Consider the following 18,238-nt stretch of genomic DNA (forward strand, 5'->3'; position numbering starts at 1 on the left):
AGTAGTGTGCGATCCTTGCTTGCTTAGTTGCTTTCGTTCAATAATTACATAGGCTTCACCATAGACTGAACACAAAACATTAAACTTGACAAAAAAGAACAAGATGTTTTATATCTCCAGAAATCTTTGGAACAATGTGCTGATATCTTGTAAAATTCAAAAAGAATTAGTTAATAAAACCAGTATTTTGTACTTCATCTAATGATCATATCTGATAGTAAAATTCAAAAAGAATTAGTTAATAAAACCAGTATTTTGTACTTCATCTAATGATCATATCTGATAGTAAAACAAGTAAAACCTTTATCTCATCACTAGGATTCTAATAAGAGGGAAGAAATGGATGCCCTCACAGAGCAGCATTAAGTACCACATACAGCACTAAGACGAGAAGCTTAGTCCTTCCAGACATTTTTACAGGGAATGTATGTGCTTGATTTTCTGGATTGCCTGTTTTACCATTTTTGATGGTTCATCATATAAGATGGCAGGATCATCAAAATCAGCAGCCAAGCTTGGTTCCCCAAGAAAAGCACGGAAGGAGTCAGCCACTGAGTATGACAGGGATGTGAGGTTATATCCTCCTTCCAAGAAAAAGACACAGCGCCCACCACACAAATCTTTGGCAAGTTGCTTGATGCTGGAAGCAAGCATGTAGTATGTTCCTGTTGTGTACTGCAGGCTAGCCAGTGGATCCAAGACATGCCCATCATATCTGGAAATCATTTAGTCACAACTCAAAAGTGAGTCAGGAATTATTATTGTTATTGTTATTTTTTAAGGTCATGAAAGGAGACCAAAGTCACTTCCAGTAATGTTACTCTACTATGAGAATACAAAAACTGTAATTAAGGTCTGCTCAAAGTTTTTCTACTTTACTGAAGTCAGTGCAAGTAGTCTGGATGCTACTTTATACTGGTTACTTATGCTAATCTAGAAACAAAGTAAATGACAAGTCATCACACCTTCTCAGATGCAGAAGGGAAAATGAATTAAAGCCTGTAAATCTTTGAATTGATAATAAGGGGGCAAAAAAAAAAAACAAAGAAAACCACATAAATATGTCAAAAAAGAAAATAGAACAATAGAAATAACTCAGAAGGATCTGCCATCCATAGTTTATTACATAATTCTAATGTGGTGTTAATAGAGAGTTTTCTTAAATAGATAATAAAAAAATATTGAAGGCAAAAGCTAAAGGACCTTAGAATCTGAAATCAAATATGGAATGGACATATGATCTAGATAATTACCCTGCTGAAACAAGGATTATATCTGGCTTGAACCTCTGAGCACAAGGTGCAATAACTTCATCAAACACAGTTCGCATGGCAATATCACCTGAGCCACCTGGTAAAGGTAGATTCAGAGTTGCTCCTTCACCAGCTCCACGACCAACCTGATCTATTTTACCTGTGCCAGGGTAGCTTCCATCCTACATCAATTCACACTACAAGAATAAGAAGTCATGCTTTAACCAAATCTATATATTTGTGGCGTTCTGAAATATTCCAAAGTACGATTGTGGCTCTTTCTGAGACCTACTCACTTCTCCTGTCTCTTCTATAACCTTTTTCTTAAGTCAATTCCAATTTATTTTAGTGACACCACATAATTCACGAAAGACAACCAAAAAAGCTTAACAAACAGGGCTACTTGAGAAGCATGCATGATTTTTTTCCTGAAATGGCTTGCTCGACAGGATGTGCATATTCAAGAGGCTCTATTGAATAGAGTAGACGAGAGAATATGCCTAAGTGAATTCTAACTGTAAACACATAAATAAGAGATTAGCTAAAAGCATTAAGGTACAAGGAACCACAAGACCATGGTCATCTGCATCTTCTAGACTTTTCTAAGAAATCACTTATCCACTTGTAGTTATTTTTTGCCTATATACACAGCCTCGTACTCCATTCTCTCTCTCTGTATGCCTGTTGTTCAGGCTCGCACTTTCGCATGTTAATGAGAGAAGCTGAAGCTTCTTGCTGAAACCAACTCCTTTTCTTCCCTAGTTAAGCCACTGTAACTCAATATAACAGTCAAAGATGCAATTGGTAACGTTTCAATGATTACCTGGTGAGTTGAAAGAAAAAATATATCCGGGTCATCATAGAAAGCATCATTTGTGCCATTCCCATGGTGTACATCAAAATCAATGATAAACACACGTTTTAATCCATGAGCACGCTGAGCATAACGAGCAGCAATTGCAACATTCCCAAACACACAAAAGCCCATTGGCCCTTTTGGAACAGCATGATGACCAGGAGGTCTTATCAGAGCAAAGCCAACAGGAGGATTATGGCTAACTTTTGATGCAGCAACCTGAAACGTTAGGAAACAACATAAAAAAGAGATTTCCAAGACTCTATTATTGGAGAAGGTCTGAAGTTTGTATAAGCCCAGAAGCAAACTACACGCTGCATAGTTATCCCAGGCCAATGCCTCATGTCTCAGTCTGCAAGACTTTTAACAATTTCTACCAAGCAGCTAGCAATACGAAGGAGGGGAGATCATCATGAAGTGACTAACGTCTTGGGTTGAGAAATCACCACTGAATCAACCAGGGAAGTTCCAGCTCCAGCAGCCAACAATGATTCCTGGAAGGTCTGCACTATTTAAGATGCAAACATTAGAGGACTTGCCGCATGCTATTGGAGTGGCTGCAAAGGGAAGTCAGGCATTACATACAGTATGTCTCAAGGTCTATTTGAAAATAAGTTCATAATAAAATGTGCACTCTGCATGCAAAAAAAAAAAAAAAAAAAAAGAAACCTTGTCACTATGGTGAAGTTTTAGTTCAACCCGTCTTTTAGGGTCAATGGGATGAGCTTTTTTATTAGTGCAGTGAAAAAAAGTGGTGACAAACAACAAGATTGTGGCTTCAGAACTAGACTGCCAGCCTTTAAGTTATGCAAAAGAGGAAGGATTCAAGCCATGTATTTTAATTGGACAAGCCTTCATAATTGTGATTCTGCCAAAGAATTATTGTGTTAATTAGGTTGGATTAGGATAGATTGTTTCTAATTGAGTGCTCTGTATATTAGAAGCATAGGTCTCATTACCCTCAAATTCTTTATTGTTTTCTAACAAACTGGTTTGGCTATATGGTAGACCCCCACAATAGCAGGTTGTTTTGCTTTTGAAAATGTAAAAGAAAGGTAGGGTTTAACTTGGAAACAGAATATATTTCTGATGTGCATAATTTTTTGCTTTTCAATAGTACATTACTTTGTGCTTTTACACCCCAAATTTTCAATAGACACTATAAAGATGATTCCAAAGTAGAAACAAGCAACTCAGATTTCTTACTGTGGGCGTGGCATAAGTTGGTCCAGAGCCATCAATGAAGATTAAACCCTTTTCTGATGCCTGATCCATAACCTTAAAAGCATAAAAGTAAGAAGAGATGAGTAGATAGTAATATTTTGAATAAATAGCAATAATAAATGATATCATATAGCAATTATTTTTTCTTTTTGGGTTAGAGAGGAATTCAACAAAATATCAAAAGCACAAAAGTCTATCAAAATCTAAGTGAAGTCCATCTCACTATGAGCTTTCAATAGGATATAATGCCATGCTTGTGTATTATTAGTTTAAATTGTTGGCCCAGCCCATCAGATTATCAATTTCATTATAAAAATTTGTCCAACAATTCTTATTAATTGGATAGAAAAGTTTTATGCAACTATTACTGGAAAATCCTTTTGAATGACATGGATCTTCTGAACTGGTATCTGTTAGACAAACAATATCATTTGCCACTTCTTTGTTGGCTAAAGCCTTAGACTAACATTAAGCAGATAACTAATTACCAGTAGCCATGAACCTAGCATCAACACTCTTTAAGTAGTGATAGGTGGGACAATAATCTATTTAACACAAGATCGTATGAATTTACATCATGGTGTCATCACTAGAAACGTGATGGTAAAATGGTCAGAAAATGAGAATGTAAGGAAACTGATCCCCATGGGTGAAACTTAGAAGCAACAAAGCATTCAACAAGATCAGAGAAATTCTTCCCTGAATGGAGTGCATGTTTCCACTCACACATCAGGACAATTTGAAAGAAATTAGCAAAAGATGAAGACCCATTTAGTTTAAAGTTACTCTAGAAGGGAGTACGTCATTGTTAACATTCAGAAAGGTCGAGGAAAGATGCAACACAGCCCAAATAAAAAGGAAAGATGCAAAATTTTCTTATACTACCGCGAAGCAAAAGTTCATCACTTGTCCATCTTTGACTAATAATTGGGTAGGGTTAGCAGTGTGCATTTCTAAATCATGTCATCGATTACTTGGTGGCAAGTAAATTATAATTTGTTACTGCTTGACTACAAAGAAAATTAATATTGACACCTTGGTCCACAGTAACAGCTGATGGATATCAACCCTTCCCCATGTTCAGGATCTATGAATCCAAATCCATTCGGGTAATCAAGCTTTCTGGTGGTATATTTTCATGAGAATGACGCATAGTAAAGGTGAATTGGACAACTTCTTTCCTCACATGATAAGCAAGGTACGGTAAATAGAAATGTATGACAGTTTTGCTCGAGCTGCAACTTAAAAAATTTCCATAAATTTGTGTGCATCTGTCCATCTTGAAAGAAGCAGAAACTAAAGGTTATAAGTTCAGACTGTAATATCTTTTTTATACCATCAGAGATCAATTAAAACTTTCTCTTTGGACTTAATTTAAGGCACATATGAGGATAAAAATTCAAAGCAGTATAACTATTTCTCAAAGGATAAAGCATTGCTTAAGAAATCATCCAAAATTGTTTCATGTTTGACACAAGGAAATTCCTATGTCAAATTAAAATGCAGATGCGCATCGTTATCACCATAAACTCAAGGGCAAAAAATAATAATAATAATAACAATAATAATAAATAAAAATAAAAACAGAAACAGATTCCACAGTAAACTAGATAGAGTATTTAAACAATTAACAATAGGCTAAATATCGCCTGTTGCCTAACAAAAGAAAAGAACAAAGAATCAGACCTACCACAAGCTTAAAAAATAGGGATTATTCAATGTTTGCAGTATTTTAACCCCTGACAAAAATTGAGAGAAAAGAGAGGAAAGAACTCATTAACATTTATATTTAAGCATGAGAGAGAGAGAGAGGGAGAAATTCACTAACATAACAAATTACACACAAGATATGAAGGACACATTATCTTTTAGTGGACAAAAATTAAAGTTAATTATTCCTAAGTTCTTAAAGCAATATGCCTAATCAAATACAATTCATATAAACAGTGTTGGTAATAATAGCTACCTTCTCAAGCCCAGAGACATATGCTTTTGCATGAACACTTGCTATGTCATCTACTGAAGCAGGTCTTAAGCTTTGAAGTTCAATGACTTCCGAGCCACGAAACTGTAACATAGACAGTTTGATGTGTTAAATATGCACCATGCAAGTGACATAGCATGAAAAGTTCAAAAAATATCTGAACCTATAAAGAAGTTATACTATTCAAGCTTACAATCTTGCCCCTCTCTGTAAACATATGCACAAACTGAGAAAGTGATATGCAACTTCTGGTGCACACTAAAATGCACTTAGTACAGGGATAGCTGCTTATCGAAAGCAATTTATATATATATATATACATATACATACACACACACACATATATATTTGTATGTATGTATGTATATGTATACATATATATGTGTGTGTGTGTGTACGTATATATATATTTACTTATTACACCTACATAGCATGGCATACATCATTAAGCAAATGACAGATAGTGTCGATCAATAATCACTTATACACCTAACAGATTGCTCAATTTCCAACACAAAACAGAAAGGATTACCTTATATATAAGAAACTATCACCTAATATTGAGGAATACTATCCTACAACTTGCTTATAAATATCCCAGTCCAGGATAATCACACAGTGGTGACAACAAGCAACATCACAGCCTGCAGGAAATCATCAAAACTCTCGATCTTCGGCAAGTTGCTTGCACCAACATGATTAAGAGAAGAAAAACATGACTATCACCATCCAGAGGGTTAGAGCATCCAGCCGAAATTCCCTCCAATCATGAGAAGAGGTCATATTTAATACGTCACCACCTCCCAAAACACTGATTGAAACTCTATTAGAGATTTGAGAGTAAAAGTTCCACAATCCATTTATTTTATGTCAAATATGTTAGTTCTTTGTTTAATAAATATTTTGGCTGCTAAATGTTTCTGAGAGAGAGAGAGAAATAGTGATGACAAAAATACAAGGCAGGGGTTGTGGCTACTAAAAATTGTTCATGTGGAAATCCATAGGGTAAATCGATACCAACATGTCAATTCAGTTTCAGGAAATTGAGAGGTTAGCCAGTAGGTGTACCATCAAAAGTTCACATCTTATGTTTCATCCAGGAAATGAGATGCAGTACCAAGAGGTGAAACAGGGTGGAAAATAAACACATTTCTAGTGCGTCTTTTCTTTAAGAAAAATTTCTTGACATTATGCTTTTCTTACAGCAAAATACATAGAAGTATATAGACGCCTCCTTAAAATGCAGTTATTTTGCCAGGAGATTTTAGACCAAGAATGAGAAAACTTGAAGATAGGTGATTCTCATATATATCTCTAGGCACTAATATGCATGTCTGTTTCTACACCTACTATCCAACATCACCCACATAGGGACATCTTCAACTTAAGGTATCAATCACAAGCTATCAACTAGGCTTTGTTCAACAGAATTGCTTTTGCCTCATCTATTGTGAGTGTATCGTTATACAACAAAAGAAGAAAATGAGACAAAATTAATTACAAGTAAAAGAAGTATTATAAGGAAAAGAAAGGCACATGTTTCCACACCTTTGAAGTCAACTCCACCTTCTCAAGCGCATCCATGATGGCAGGTACTCTAGAATTGCATTCAGGATGTGATTCCTAAAAAAGAAATCAACTCAAAGTTTCAACAAGGACATGATACCCCAAATATTACATTGCTGAAAATGGCTTCATGTGTTCCAAGGAACTAGATAATCAGCAATGTTGAAGATATGTGATCTGATATTATGGAAAGATTTGATAATATAAATATTAGGAAAAATTTGATTATAGTATCATATATTAATTAGGTATCATATGATTATAGTATCATATATTAATTAGGTAATAGTATGATTATAGTATCATATGATTATAGTATCCACTTGTGTATATATATATTTGTATATTGTGTAGTCCATAGTGAAATAGAAGAAAAGTATTTTTTCTCTCCATTTTTCTTAGTTTACATGGTATCAGAGCCCGTCTAGGGTTCTGGGAAAAATACCACCTTTGCTTCTTGTCAATTCCAGCCTTAATTGCTGGTTCCTTTCTTATTCTCTCCAGCCTTCATTGCTGTTCCTGTTACTATACATTTTTTTTTCCCCCCCTCCTATTCAATCATGGCGGATGCTACATCCTCAACGCGGCAATTGTCTTCAACTATGGAAGAAGAACAAAGTACACGGAACACAACAGAGCTTCAAAACATCCAGGCAGCATATAGACTAAATGGAAAAAATTATTTGAAGTGGTCTCAATTGGTTCGAACATTCCTGAAAGGAAAAGGAAAGTTGAGTCATCTATTGGAAATAGCACCGGATAGTGAAACGGCGGGGTTTGAAGCATGGGAACAAGAGGATTCAATGATCATGTCTTGGTTATGGAATTCCATGATTCCTGAAATCAGCGATACATGTATGTTTCTTCCTACAGCAAAGGCAATTTGGGATGCCCTTCATCAGACATATTCCAAGGTTAATGATGCAGCTCTTATCTATGACATCAAGACAAAGACAACTGGAGCAAAACAAGGGACAAAAACAGTGACGGAGTATGCCAATTTTCTGCAAAACCAGTGGCAGGAACTGGATTATTACAGGGCACTTGATTTGAACTGTAGCAAATGTGCAGTGTTTATCAAGAAGTTCATAGAAAGGGATCGAGTTTATGATTTTTTGGCTGGCCTAAACTCTGAATTCGATCTTGTACGAATTCAAATTCTGGGCAGGCCAGAGTTTCCTTCTTTAACAGAAGCAATATCCCAAGTACGTGGAGAAGAAAGTCGCAGGGGTATTATGTTAGAGCTACCTTCAATAGAAAATTCAGCCCTTTTAAGTTCCAAATCTCAGCGGTTGGTACTGAACAAGGTTGCTGCGGACAAGACCAATCAAACAAGTGGGCAAAAGAATCGCGAGGAGTTGTGGTGCACATACTGCAAGAAACCACGACACACCATAGATCAATGCTGGAAACTACATGGGAAACCACCCACTCGTGAATGGGGACAAAAAGGTGGCCAGCAAAGGCAGGCTCATATGTCGGTTCAAGATCCAACTCAAGTGATTGGAGGGTTTAGTATGGAGGAAATTGAGAAGCTTAAAAGTATGTTAGAGACAGTGGACAAACCAGCAACTAACAATTCTCAATCAAGGAATCCGGGTATGTGTTCATTGACACTTTCAGGTAAGGCTCTAGTCTCTTTTGCATTTAGTGTTTTAGGCAATGAGCTTAGGAATGTCTGGATTCTTGACTCTGGTGCTACGGACCATATGACTCATATTTCAAATAAATTCAAAACCTATAATCCCTGTCCTAGCAATAGAAAGATTGTTGTTGCAGATGGTACTACAACCACTGTGGCAGGTATCGGAGATGTCCAAGTTACTCCAAATTTGATTCTTAAAAATGTTCTTCATGTTCCTCGATTATCTACAAATTTGGTTTCTGTAAAAAAACTTGCCAAGGATCTAGCTGGCTCTGTTATATTTGATGAATCCTGTTGTGACTTTCAGGACCGGGGCTCGGGGAAGAGGATTGGACTAGCTAAGGAGCATGATGGACTCTATTACTTGGATACATCAAGTCAACCAGAATTTAGTAAATCTGCCCTGTCCACATTGTCTTCACCCTCCAATAAAGATGTCATCTGGTTACATCATAGACGTCTAGGTCATGTGTCTTTTTCTGCATTAAAAATAATGTTTCCTTCCTTGTTCAAGGGATTTGATGTTCAGTCTTTTCATTGTGATATTTGCGAGTATGCTAAACACACTCGTGTCCCATTTCCTATCAGTAATAAACGATCGTCTTCTCCTTTCTTTTTAATCCATAGTGATATTTGGGGGCCATCAACTATTCCAAACATCTCAGGGTCTAAGTGGTTTGTCACATTTATCGATGACTGCACAAGAGTCTCTTGGATCTATTTACTCAAAAATAAGTCTGATTTGAGTTATATTTTCCCTGTTTTTCATGCAATGATTCAAAATCAATTTGGCACCAAGATAAAACACTTTCGTTCAGATAATGCTCGTGATTATTTCAATCAAACCTTGAGTCAGTTTTTCCAAAAAGAAGGAATCATACATGAATCATCCTGTATTGCCACTCCACAACAAAATGGAGTGGCAGAACGGAAAAACCGACATCTTCTTGAGTGCACTAGAGCCTTACTGTTTGAACAAAGTGTGCCAAAAGCATATTGGGGAGAAGCTGTACTCACATCAGCTTATGTCATAAATAGAATTCCTTCCAAGGTCTTGGGGTTTCAAAGTCCACTAGAGAACCTATCCAAATTTTACCCCGATATTCGATCTTCCTTTAATCTCACTCGAGTTTTTGGATGTACTTCCTTTGTTCATGTCCATAGTCATAACCGTGGGAAGTTAGATCCTCGTGCTCTTAAGTGTGTCTTCGTGGGGTACTCATCTACTCAAAAGGGTTACAAATGTTATCATCCACCTACTAGAAAACTCTATGTCTCGGCAGATGTTACATTTGTTGAAAATAAGCCCTATTTCATCACTCCTTATCTTCAGGGGGAGTTAGATACACTTGAAGATAAGGAGTTAAAATTTCCCTCCTTAGAGTTGACCACATCTGAGTCATCCAAATCTGAATTCCAAGAGTCAATTCTTCAATCTGATGTGGTAGAAGAAAAAAAGGAAGACCGTAAAATCTATGACTGGTTCCGGTTTGACCAAGTGTATACAAGGAAAGGAGATCCCATCGTGGTTACAAGGCAAGAACAATCCTCTAAACCAAGCTCCGGGAATGAGGTAACAATGAGTGAATCAAATCTGAATTCTACACCACCGACCGACCATTCTTCCAGCTCTAAATCACCTTGTCCTGAGCCTCTTAGCCCTGACCAGGACCTACATCTACCTATTGCTGTAAGGAAAAAACCCCGAGAATGCACCAAAAGACCCCTATATCCATTGTCTCACTTTGTGTCTTTTGAGAAGTTTTCCCCGAGCCATCAAAGCTTCCTTTCCACCTTAAATACAGTCTCTATTCCTAGCTCATTGTCTGAAGCATTATCAAAGAAAGAATGGAGACTTGCTATGGAAGTAGAAATGGATGCATTAGAGAAGAATGGGACCTGGGAATTAGTTGATTTACCAAAGAACAAGAAAGTAGTGGGCTGTAAATGGGTGTATGCAGTAAAGTTTAAAGCAGATGGGTCCCTAGAACGCTACAAGGCAAGGTTAGTCGCGAAAGGATACACACAGACATATGGAGTAGATTATCGGGAAACATTTGCTCCAGTAGCAAAGATGAATACAGTGAGAATTCTGCTATCCTTGGCTGTTAATTTTGATTGGGAATTACAGCAATACGATGTGAAGAATGCTTTTCTTCATGGAGAGTTGGAAGAGGAGATTTATATGAGCATTCCACCGGGATTCAGTGGGGTTGACAAGAACAAGGTTTGTCGGTTAAAAAAGGCATTATATGGGCTGAAACAATCCCCACGTGCTTGGTTTGGACGATTTGCCAAGGTAATGATAGCTAATGGTTACAAGCAAAGTCAAGGAGATCATACCCTGTTCATCAAGCATTCAGCCTTGGGGGGAGTTACTGTTTTGATTGTATACGTAGATGACATCATAGTGACAGGAAACGATGAAGTAGAGAAGAAAACTTTGAAGTGGTGCCTAGCCAAGGAATTTGAAATAAAGGATTTAGGAAAATTGAAGTATTTTCTGGGAATTGAAGTGGCTCGATCAAGGCAGGGAATTTTTATTTCTCAACAGAAGTATGTTATGGACCTGCTCAAGGAAACAGGCATGACAGCAAGCAAACCAGTTGGAACTCCCATTGAGCAGAATCACAAATTAAGTGAGGCTCATGGAGATACAGCTGTGGACAGAGAGATGTACCAAAGACTTGTTGGGAAACTCATTTATCTCGCACATACTAGGCCAGATATAGCTTACTCAGTCAGTGTTATTAGTCAGTTTATGCATGATCCTAGAGCAGTTCATCTACAAGCAGTTTATTGAGTGCTTCATTACTTAAAGGCACATCCAGGGAAGGGAATTTTATTCAAAAAGGGTCCTGAAATTGATCTGGCAGTTTACACAGATGCAGACTTTGCAGGGTCTCCAGTTGACAGGCGATCAACTTCAGGATATTGTACATTTCTTGGAGGAAACTTAATATCCTGGAGAAGCAAGAAACAAAGTGTGGTAGCAAGGTCAAGTGCTGAAGCAGAGTTCAGGGCTATGGCAGCAGGGGTGTGTGAATTATTGTGGGTTAAAATTATCCTAGAAGACTTGAGGATTCAATGGAGCAAACCGATGAAGCTATATTGTGATAACAAATCTGCTATAAGTATAGCTCACAACCCAGTGCAACATGATCGGACGAAGCACATAGAGATAGACAGGCACTTTATTAAAGAGAAGCTAGAAAGTGGACTGATTTGTACTCCATATGTTCCGACAGGACTTCAACTTGCAGATGTAATGACAAAGGGACTGTGTAGCAACATGTTTCATGAAAGTGTTGTCAAGCTGGGAATGGAAGATCTATATTCACCAGCTTGAGGGGGAGTGTTGAAGATATGTGATCTGATATTATGGAAAGATTTGATAATATAAATATTAGGAAAGATTTGATTATAGTATCATATATTAATTAGGTATCATATGATTATAGTATCATATATTAATTAGGTAATAGTATGATTATAGTATCATATGATTATAGTATCCACTTGTGTATATATATATTTGTATATTGTGTAGTCCATAGTGAAATAGAAGAAAAGTATTTTTTCTCTCCATTTTTCTTAGTTTACAAGCAAGACACTCGATCCACAGCATAACATGTGAAAATGTTGAGAAGGACAAACTCAGTTCATCCTGATTTATCATGCTGTTAACATGCAAAGTCTGGAGACTATCATCCAATCTCTGTCATCATTTATCATGCTATTAACATGCAGAGTCTAGACAATGATTTCACAATAGTTGAAAGAATAACTGGATCTCAAATCCTAAACCACTTTGATAATATGCATTTACATTCCACAAGCAAAAAAGAGAAGCAAGAGAACCTTGAAACATGGAGATTCCATTTTTGAAAAAAAGTGGTAGACTGCAAGGCATACATGGTCAATTCTTGTTAAAAAACTACATATTAATGCAATCGGCGATTCGGAAAAAATGTAAGCATTGCTTAGAACTTAAAAAACAAATTTTAGAGATAAAGAAGAAAATTAAATATATCCAGCACATGAAATCAAAATATAAATAGAAAATGAATAATGAACAGAAGTCTGCAGGACTGTGTAAGATGAAGTTAAGGTGTTAATTACATGGTTATGTAATGATAACTGAAGAAAATCTTAGAAAACAAGTGCACCATTCTTTGGATTTGCTTAAGATAATTCTGCCTTCTACCCCTCTTTTGTTTGATGTACAAACCAAAGAGAGTTGTCTTTTTCATGGTTTTCCTTACTTTTTTTGGGGGAAAAAAGGCAATGTCTTATGTGATTTTTTAAGCTTCATGAAAAAACACAGAGAGAATCATAATAGTGAAGAGCACTAACATGATAAAAAATTTGTAGATCTTAAAAATGATTCAGTTACCCTATCACATTAGCCTCTTAGTAAATCCAAAGATTTTGAATTAGGTACGGCTAATAACAACTAAAAGTATGCCCTGCATCTTTACTACTATTGCAAACTTTATTGGTAGCGATTATATCAGAGCACTCAATTATTTCCTCTTATTTTTGGTGACGGATATCCTATATGAGGTTGAGAATCCTTAAAACAGCAAAAAAAAAATGCTTGGTGAAAAGATGATTAGATGATTGCATTCTTTTTGGCCACAAGCCTTTAACTTTAAGAATTTCTAATAAAGACATTTGCTTTTGGCTATCACTACCAATTTTTGTTTTTGAGGTCACTGAGCAGCCGGATTCAAAGATTTCAAACAAATGAATTATAGCTCCAAGTATATAATTCATCCAATATTTCATTTCAAGCCCATCAACGGCACTTCTGGTACAGTGAAAGAGCTCTAGATAGTAACTCTTGGTTTAGACGTACTAATCAAGTTGGAAAATTCTGTCCATCACCAGGGAACAAAACAATGAGGACTAATATTTACATTTCCACATAATAAACTTCAAAGAAAAATTATATTGATTTTACTCCTAAATAAATAGCTCAAATCTGCTCCAAACTATACTCTTTGAAATTTTTGCTGCAAATTCAAGCTGCCATTCATTGCTACGTAACTAAATGGAATAGCAACTGAATTATTAACCGCAAATAACTCAGTGCCTCTAGAGGCAGCATAATGATTTAGCCTGTGGCAACTCTAATTTCACACAGATCGATTGATATTTCTTTATTGACACTTATGAAACTCAAACTCGTGCAATAATAAGGAAAGGAAACAGCCAAAAAATGTACCATAAGAAACTTGTCTATAGCTTTTCAATAACTAGCACAATCTCCACATAACAGCAGAAGACCAGGTAGCTGTACCTTGTTATGTCCCATGGCAGGAGCAACAGAATAAATGACTTTGGCATCCGTTGTCTCACTAATGGAAGGTGTGGTAGGATTGTTCTCTGAGAAATTTGAACAATAAATAGAACCTCTACTAATCTTGAAGGAATATTCACTTTGCAGCCTCAGGAAAACTCTGTTCCTCGCATCAGATTTGCACATGTGATGGTTCATTGACATGCATATCTGGTGCCTCATCCGGAAGCAAGCATTCCCAACTGAAGGGATACAATACATTGCTTAGCAAAAGTATGAATTCAAGACATGCAACCAGGGTGAAATAGTAAACTATGGAATAAGAAGATAACAATGTTCAGAACATATTCTAATAGTTCTGCAAGCTGAAGCAGATACATTTCACTAAATTGAAGCTAAAGAATCATCTAGAGAACGACTCAACATGTCCAAAAGACCAAGATCAGATTATTCTCCTTCTACATCTTTATAGGCTTAGTCAGGCAAACATATCCATAAATCAATCCCTGTTTGTACTTTCCAGCCTTATTGAAAGGTTGGCCAGTTAACTAAGACTGATTACAGAGGGAGACTGGCCATTAGCATCCACAATTCATTAGGTGAAACTAGAGTCCTACAGCAACATTAAAGCCTAGCAAAAATGTAGAACGTTGCCATAATATTATACTGATGCACATGTATCAGTTTTTCCTTCCCCATCTTAGGAAGTCTAAAAATTTTCATGCTCCTCAAATTTCAGAATGCAACACACAGAGTACGGAGGTGACACTAATAAAACCAGGATTTGCAATTTGGAGGGAAGGCGTGTTGTCGGTGGGGGGACTGCAAACTTGTGATGAAGAAAAAGAAGGAAAAAGATAATTTTGCAATCTTTATTTCAACTCCACTAATAAACGCGAAAAACATTTTCAACCACCTAACTCAAAAAAGAAATAAATTCAAACATCCTATATTCGGCACAAAAGGGATCAACAGCAAGTTTTGAAAGGTAATGGCCAAACCGAAAACACAAAATTAAACAAATTAATCCCTAATCATTGATTAATCTAGGATTTTGATAATTAAATAAAGATGGCCTTATTGTATCACTTCTATCTGCATTCTGTTTCCCAGCCTCACCCCTATCCCACAGCTCCAACCGTCTCTCCGAGGCCAAGATAAACAGGATTAAAACACTGATTCATATCGTAATCTGAATTTCAAAAAATAAAATAAAATAGAAAGAATAAACTGCATAATCATACTATCCATAACTACCGTACAAGATTCCAACAACTTCAGTTGAAACCTTAAAGCATAATTCATGTGGTCAATGGCAACTTTTGGTGCATTGACAAAAAATGAAATAAGCAATTGTAAACACCACATAATCTGAACCACTTAATCACCAGATAAAATCAGGATTAAGCCTTCTTTCCACTATCAGCAGAAGCAATCAAAACTTTCCTATTTCAGGGAATTCTACAAAATAACATCAAATCATGTATAAACAGACAAAGATAAGACGAGCCCAGAAAATTGAACAAGTAAATATTACGGATTAACTACTAAAAGTACATGAGATAGGAAGGGAGAAAGGGGCACCTGATGAAGGAGGAGAGAAGATAGGCTGGAGCTCCATTTGGTGCCACACATGCTTAACCAGGTTTTTTCAAATCTAACCCTCATATAGGTATGTACCATGTAGCGTACCGCACCAGATTTTTTCTTCCCCTTTCTTTTTTACTTTTGTTTTATTCTTTTTTTTTTTCAGGTTTGATACTTTTCATTAATAATCTAAAAATCTATTTAAATATATTAACTCAGTAAGAGAGTTATAATAGTGTAATTATAGTTATAATACTTAAAACCAATATACTTTATGTCAAAAAAATATTATTGATGAAAAATATTTGTATATATAGTTCTTTAAGAAAGTAGCCTATGATGAATTCACTTTTATATAGTCAACATTTTCTTACATTTTAGTATTTCATTAAGTCTTTCTTTTCTTCGAGATAAAATTAGCAACTTTCGTAGTCAGCAATAAATTATAAACAACCTAATATGCCATAATATTTTCTGAAATCCGTAAAATTAACCTTAAAATCTTTAACCTCAAACTAATTTGGGCCCCATGACGCATTCTAATCAAAAATTAGATCTGACCTTGTACTAATTATTAGTTAAGTTACTCCACTAGTTTATTCCTTAACCCCACAAAATAATCTTTTCAGTTTTTCCTATCTAATTATCTAATTTTGACACCTTAGAGTACAAACTTAAATATTATCTTCAAAATACTTTACTAACAACTCCATGGAAAATGTAATGCTAACCAATCAAAGCCCGATGAGCGCAGAAGATGACGCCGATGACCCACTACTTTTTAAGTAATGGTATGTATAATGGTGTTTTCATCATGGGGAGTGATATTTGCACTCCTCAATTAGCTTCTAGCACGTCTTGAAAGTTATATTTTTAGTGAATGAATTGGAGTGTTAGAGGTTAAATGAGGAGTGCGAATATCAATTCCCTTTCATCATCACTGAATCGCCTCCTATGTGGATGTCTAAACAGGAAATGTCACGTCATAATAGCTTCATTCCTAAATTTAGAAAATGAATCTTTTTAATTTTGAAAATTTTGAATTTAGGAAATAATTTTGGTTTCATTAAGTATCCTTATTCACGTGAGGAAAGTAATTGTAAAGAAAGATTTGTAATCCAACTTTTATGTTTCTTTCTTCGCCGATACACCACAAACCTGTCTACCACTCCACATTCTTCCACCATTTTTAATAGACACCATTAACAACTTCAAATGACGTAATTTTGCAAAGAAAGTAGAAATTAATGGGATTAATTCATGCCTATGGAACAACATAGCAAGAATGAAGGGTTGAGGTATATGGAATTACTAAACTTGAATGCTTTAGAGTTTTTTTTTTTCAAGTATTTTCATTTTTGATTAAACAAACCATTTGAATCCCATTTGTTTTAAACACAAAAACTCCATTTAATTAAAAAAAAAATCCATTTGACATAAGTTCTATGGCTATCTCTTTTTTCTTTTCTGGCATCAATTTGTTTTGGCGTAATTTAGACCAATAGCACCTTGTTGGTGGAGGAAAAAAAAAGTACGAATAATGATGTGTATTATCCTTTTTTTCATCATTAGTGCATTACTTTCTATGTACTGATGATGTGGTATTCAATTATAGAAAAATGATGTGGCAATTGTTATATAAAATAAAAATTGTTTACAAACCAAAATGTTTCTTTTATACATTATATTATACATAATTGGTTGCCAAAACACAATGATTTACCTTTTTCACTGGGTTAGATTAGGAATCATATGTATGAAATATTGGCATGAGAAAGTGTAAATGAAGTGGAAGGATGCCTTAGAGTAACAAGGGTCTGCATATATTACCTCCCCAAAAGTATACTTAATAGTTTATGAAATTCAATTTCCATAGCTAGGCACTCACATGTATGCTTAATTAGTATCTTAGCTGTACAAAGTACTCATATTAAGTGCAAAAAAAAAAAAAAAAGTACTCATATTAAAGCATATGTGCAGGATTTATGTAGCACAACATATGTACAAACTTAAACCAGTACGTCTAGAGGTATAAATGAATCTAATCAAACTAAACGCCTTACTAATCAAGTTTGTCTGATTATATTGACAAGTTTGAAATTATGTTCAAATTTGGTTTGTTTATTTGTCGAGTCAAACTAAAAGGAGCTTTTACTAAGGCGAACTCAAGTAGGGCTTGAGTAGCTTGAAGTTATTATTTATAAACTCCAATTTTATGCTAATCAAGCCAAATTCAAGTCAAATTTAAAATTTTGTCAAATACAAAAGGCTATTCAAGTTTGATTTGATTAATTTGCAAGCCGAACTCGAACGAGTTGAATTTATCGAGTATCGAATAGTTTAATTCATCTTTCAACCTTAAGTAGATCTCATTCAAAAGCACAAAAAAAAAAGGGGGGAAAAGACTAGTATAAAGTAATGCTCCTTAAGCCAGCTCTTTTTTTTTTCTCTTTTTTTTTTTAAATAAGTGGAAGCTCTCGAGTCTTGAATCCAAAACTTCCTACTTACTTACGGTCCATCCCACCTTATTATCCAATCCAACCCTCTCCTGATTCCTTGGGGCTTGATATATGGATAATCCTATATTGTCTTTTCAGACTATAGCTTGTGTCCGTATAGCCACCGAACTTGTAAAGTTTTCTTATGTAGCCATTGAGTGTCCATCCATTATGCTTCATCTAACTCTTCTGAGCCCATGAATTATGCTCTTTTTAAACACTGTTAATAGCCCAGTTCGATGGCGTTAGTTTTCCCCCCCTTTTTCTTCTATAATCAACAAAGTTTTCAAAACTTAACTTCTCTAATTCTTGTCATTCTT

General features: G+C 35.6%; 2 protein-coding genes across 3 annotated transcripts; one reads left to right on the top strand and one right to left on the bottom strand.

The window, feature by feature from the left end:
• Positions 1-217: 217 nt before the first annotated feature.
• LOC113777785 (histone deacetylase 14) lies at positions 218-15,466 on the bottom strand. The gene is made up of 9 exons (XM_027322984.1): positions 15,418-15,466; positions 13,834-14,075; positions 6,866-6,940; positions 5,300-5,401; positions 3,316-3,387; positions 2,556-2,612; positions 2,077-2,328; positions 1,254-1,435; positions 218-715 (listed from the first exon to the last, which is right to left on the bottom strand). Exons 1-9 carry the CDS (start codon positions 15,452-15,454, stop codon positions 415-417), a joined length of 1,320 nt encoding a protein of 439 aa, XP_027178785.1. The 5' UTR covers positions 15,455-15,466; the 3' UTR covers positions 218-414.
• Positions 7,250-8,916, top strand: LOC113777786. Of its 2 annotated transcripts, none has more exons than XM_027322986.1 (2): positions 7,250-8,482; positions 8,836-8,916. In XM_027322986.1, the coding sequence occupies exons 1-2, from the start codon at positions 7,444-7,446 to the stop codon at positions 8,868-8,870; spliced, it is 1,074 nt and encodes a 357-aa protein (XP_027178787.1). In that variant the 5' UTR covers positions 7,250-7,443; the 3' UTR covers positions 8,871-8,916. The 2 variants fall into 2 exon arrangements, with proteins under 2 accessions (XP_027178787.1, XP_027178786.1); XM_027322985.1 differs by having other exon boundaries at positions 7,250-8,506; positions 8,836-8,911.
• Positions 15,467-18,238: the final 2,772 nt, after the last annotated feature.

The sequence above is a fragment of the Coffea eugenioides genome, chromosome 7, assembly GCF_003713205.1.
Source record: "Coffea eugenioides isolate CCC68of chromosome 7, Ceug_1.0, whole genome shotgun sequence".
In the NCBI taxonomy this organism is placed as follows: Eukaryota; Viridiplantae; Streptophyta; class Magnoliopsida; order Gentianales; family Rubiaceae; genus Coffea; species Coffea eugenioides.

Bases quoted from the DNA above. Each gene is read 5' to 3' on its own strand.
- LOC113777786 (XM_027322985.1), top strand. From the start codon at position 7,444: ATGGCGGATGCTACATCCTCAACGCGGCAATTGTCTTCAACTATGGAA. The intron at 8,507-8,835 runs GTAAGGCTCTAG...TGTGACTTTCAG, and splicing joins GTGTTCATTGACACTTTCAG to GACCGGGGCTCGGGGAAGAG.
- LOC113777785 (XM_027322984.1), bottom strand. From the start codon at position 15,454: ATGGAGCTCCAGCCTATCTTCTCTCCTCCTTCATCAG. The intron at 14,076-15,417 runs GTGCCCCTTTCT...GTATCCCTTCAG, and splicing joins CTTCTCTCCTCCTTCATCAG to TTGGGAATGCTTGCTTCCGG. The intron at 6,941-13,833 runs GTACAGCTACCT...TTTCTTTTTTAG, and splicing joins CTGCCATGGGACATAACAAG to GAATCACATCCTGAATGCAA.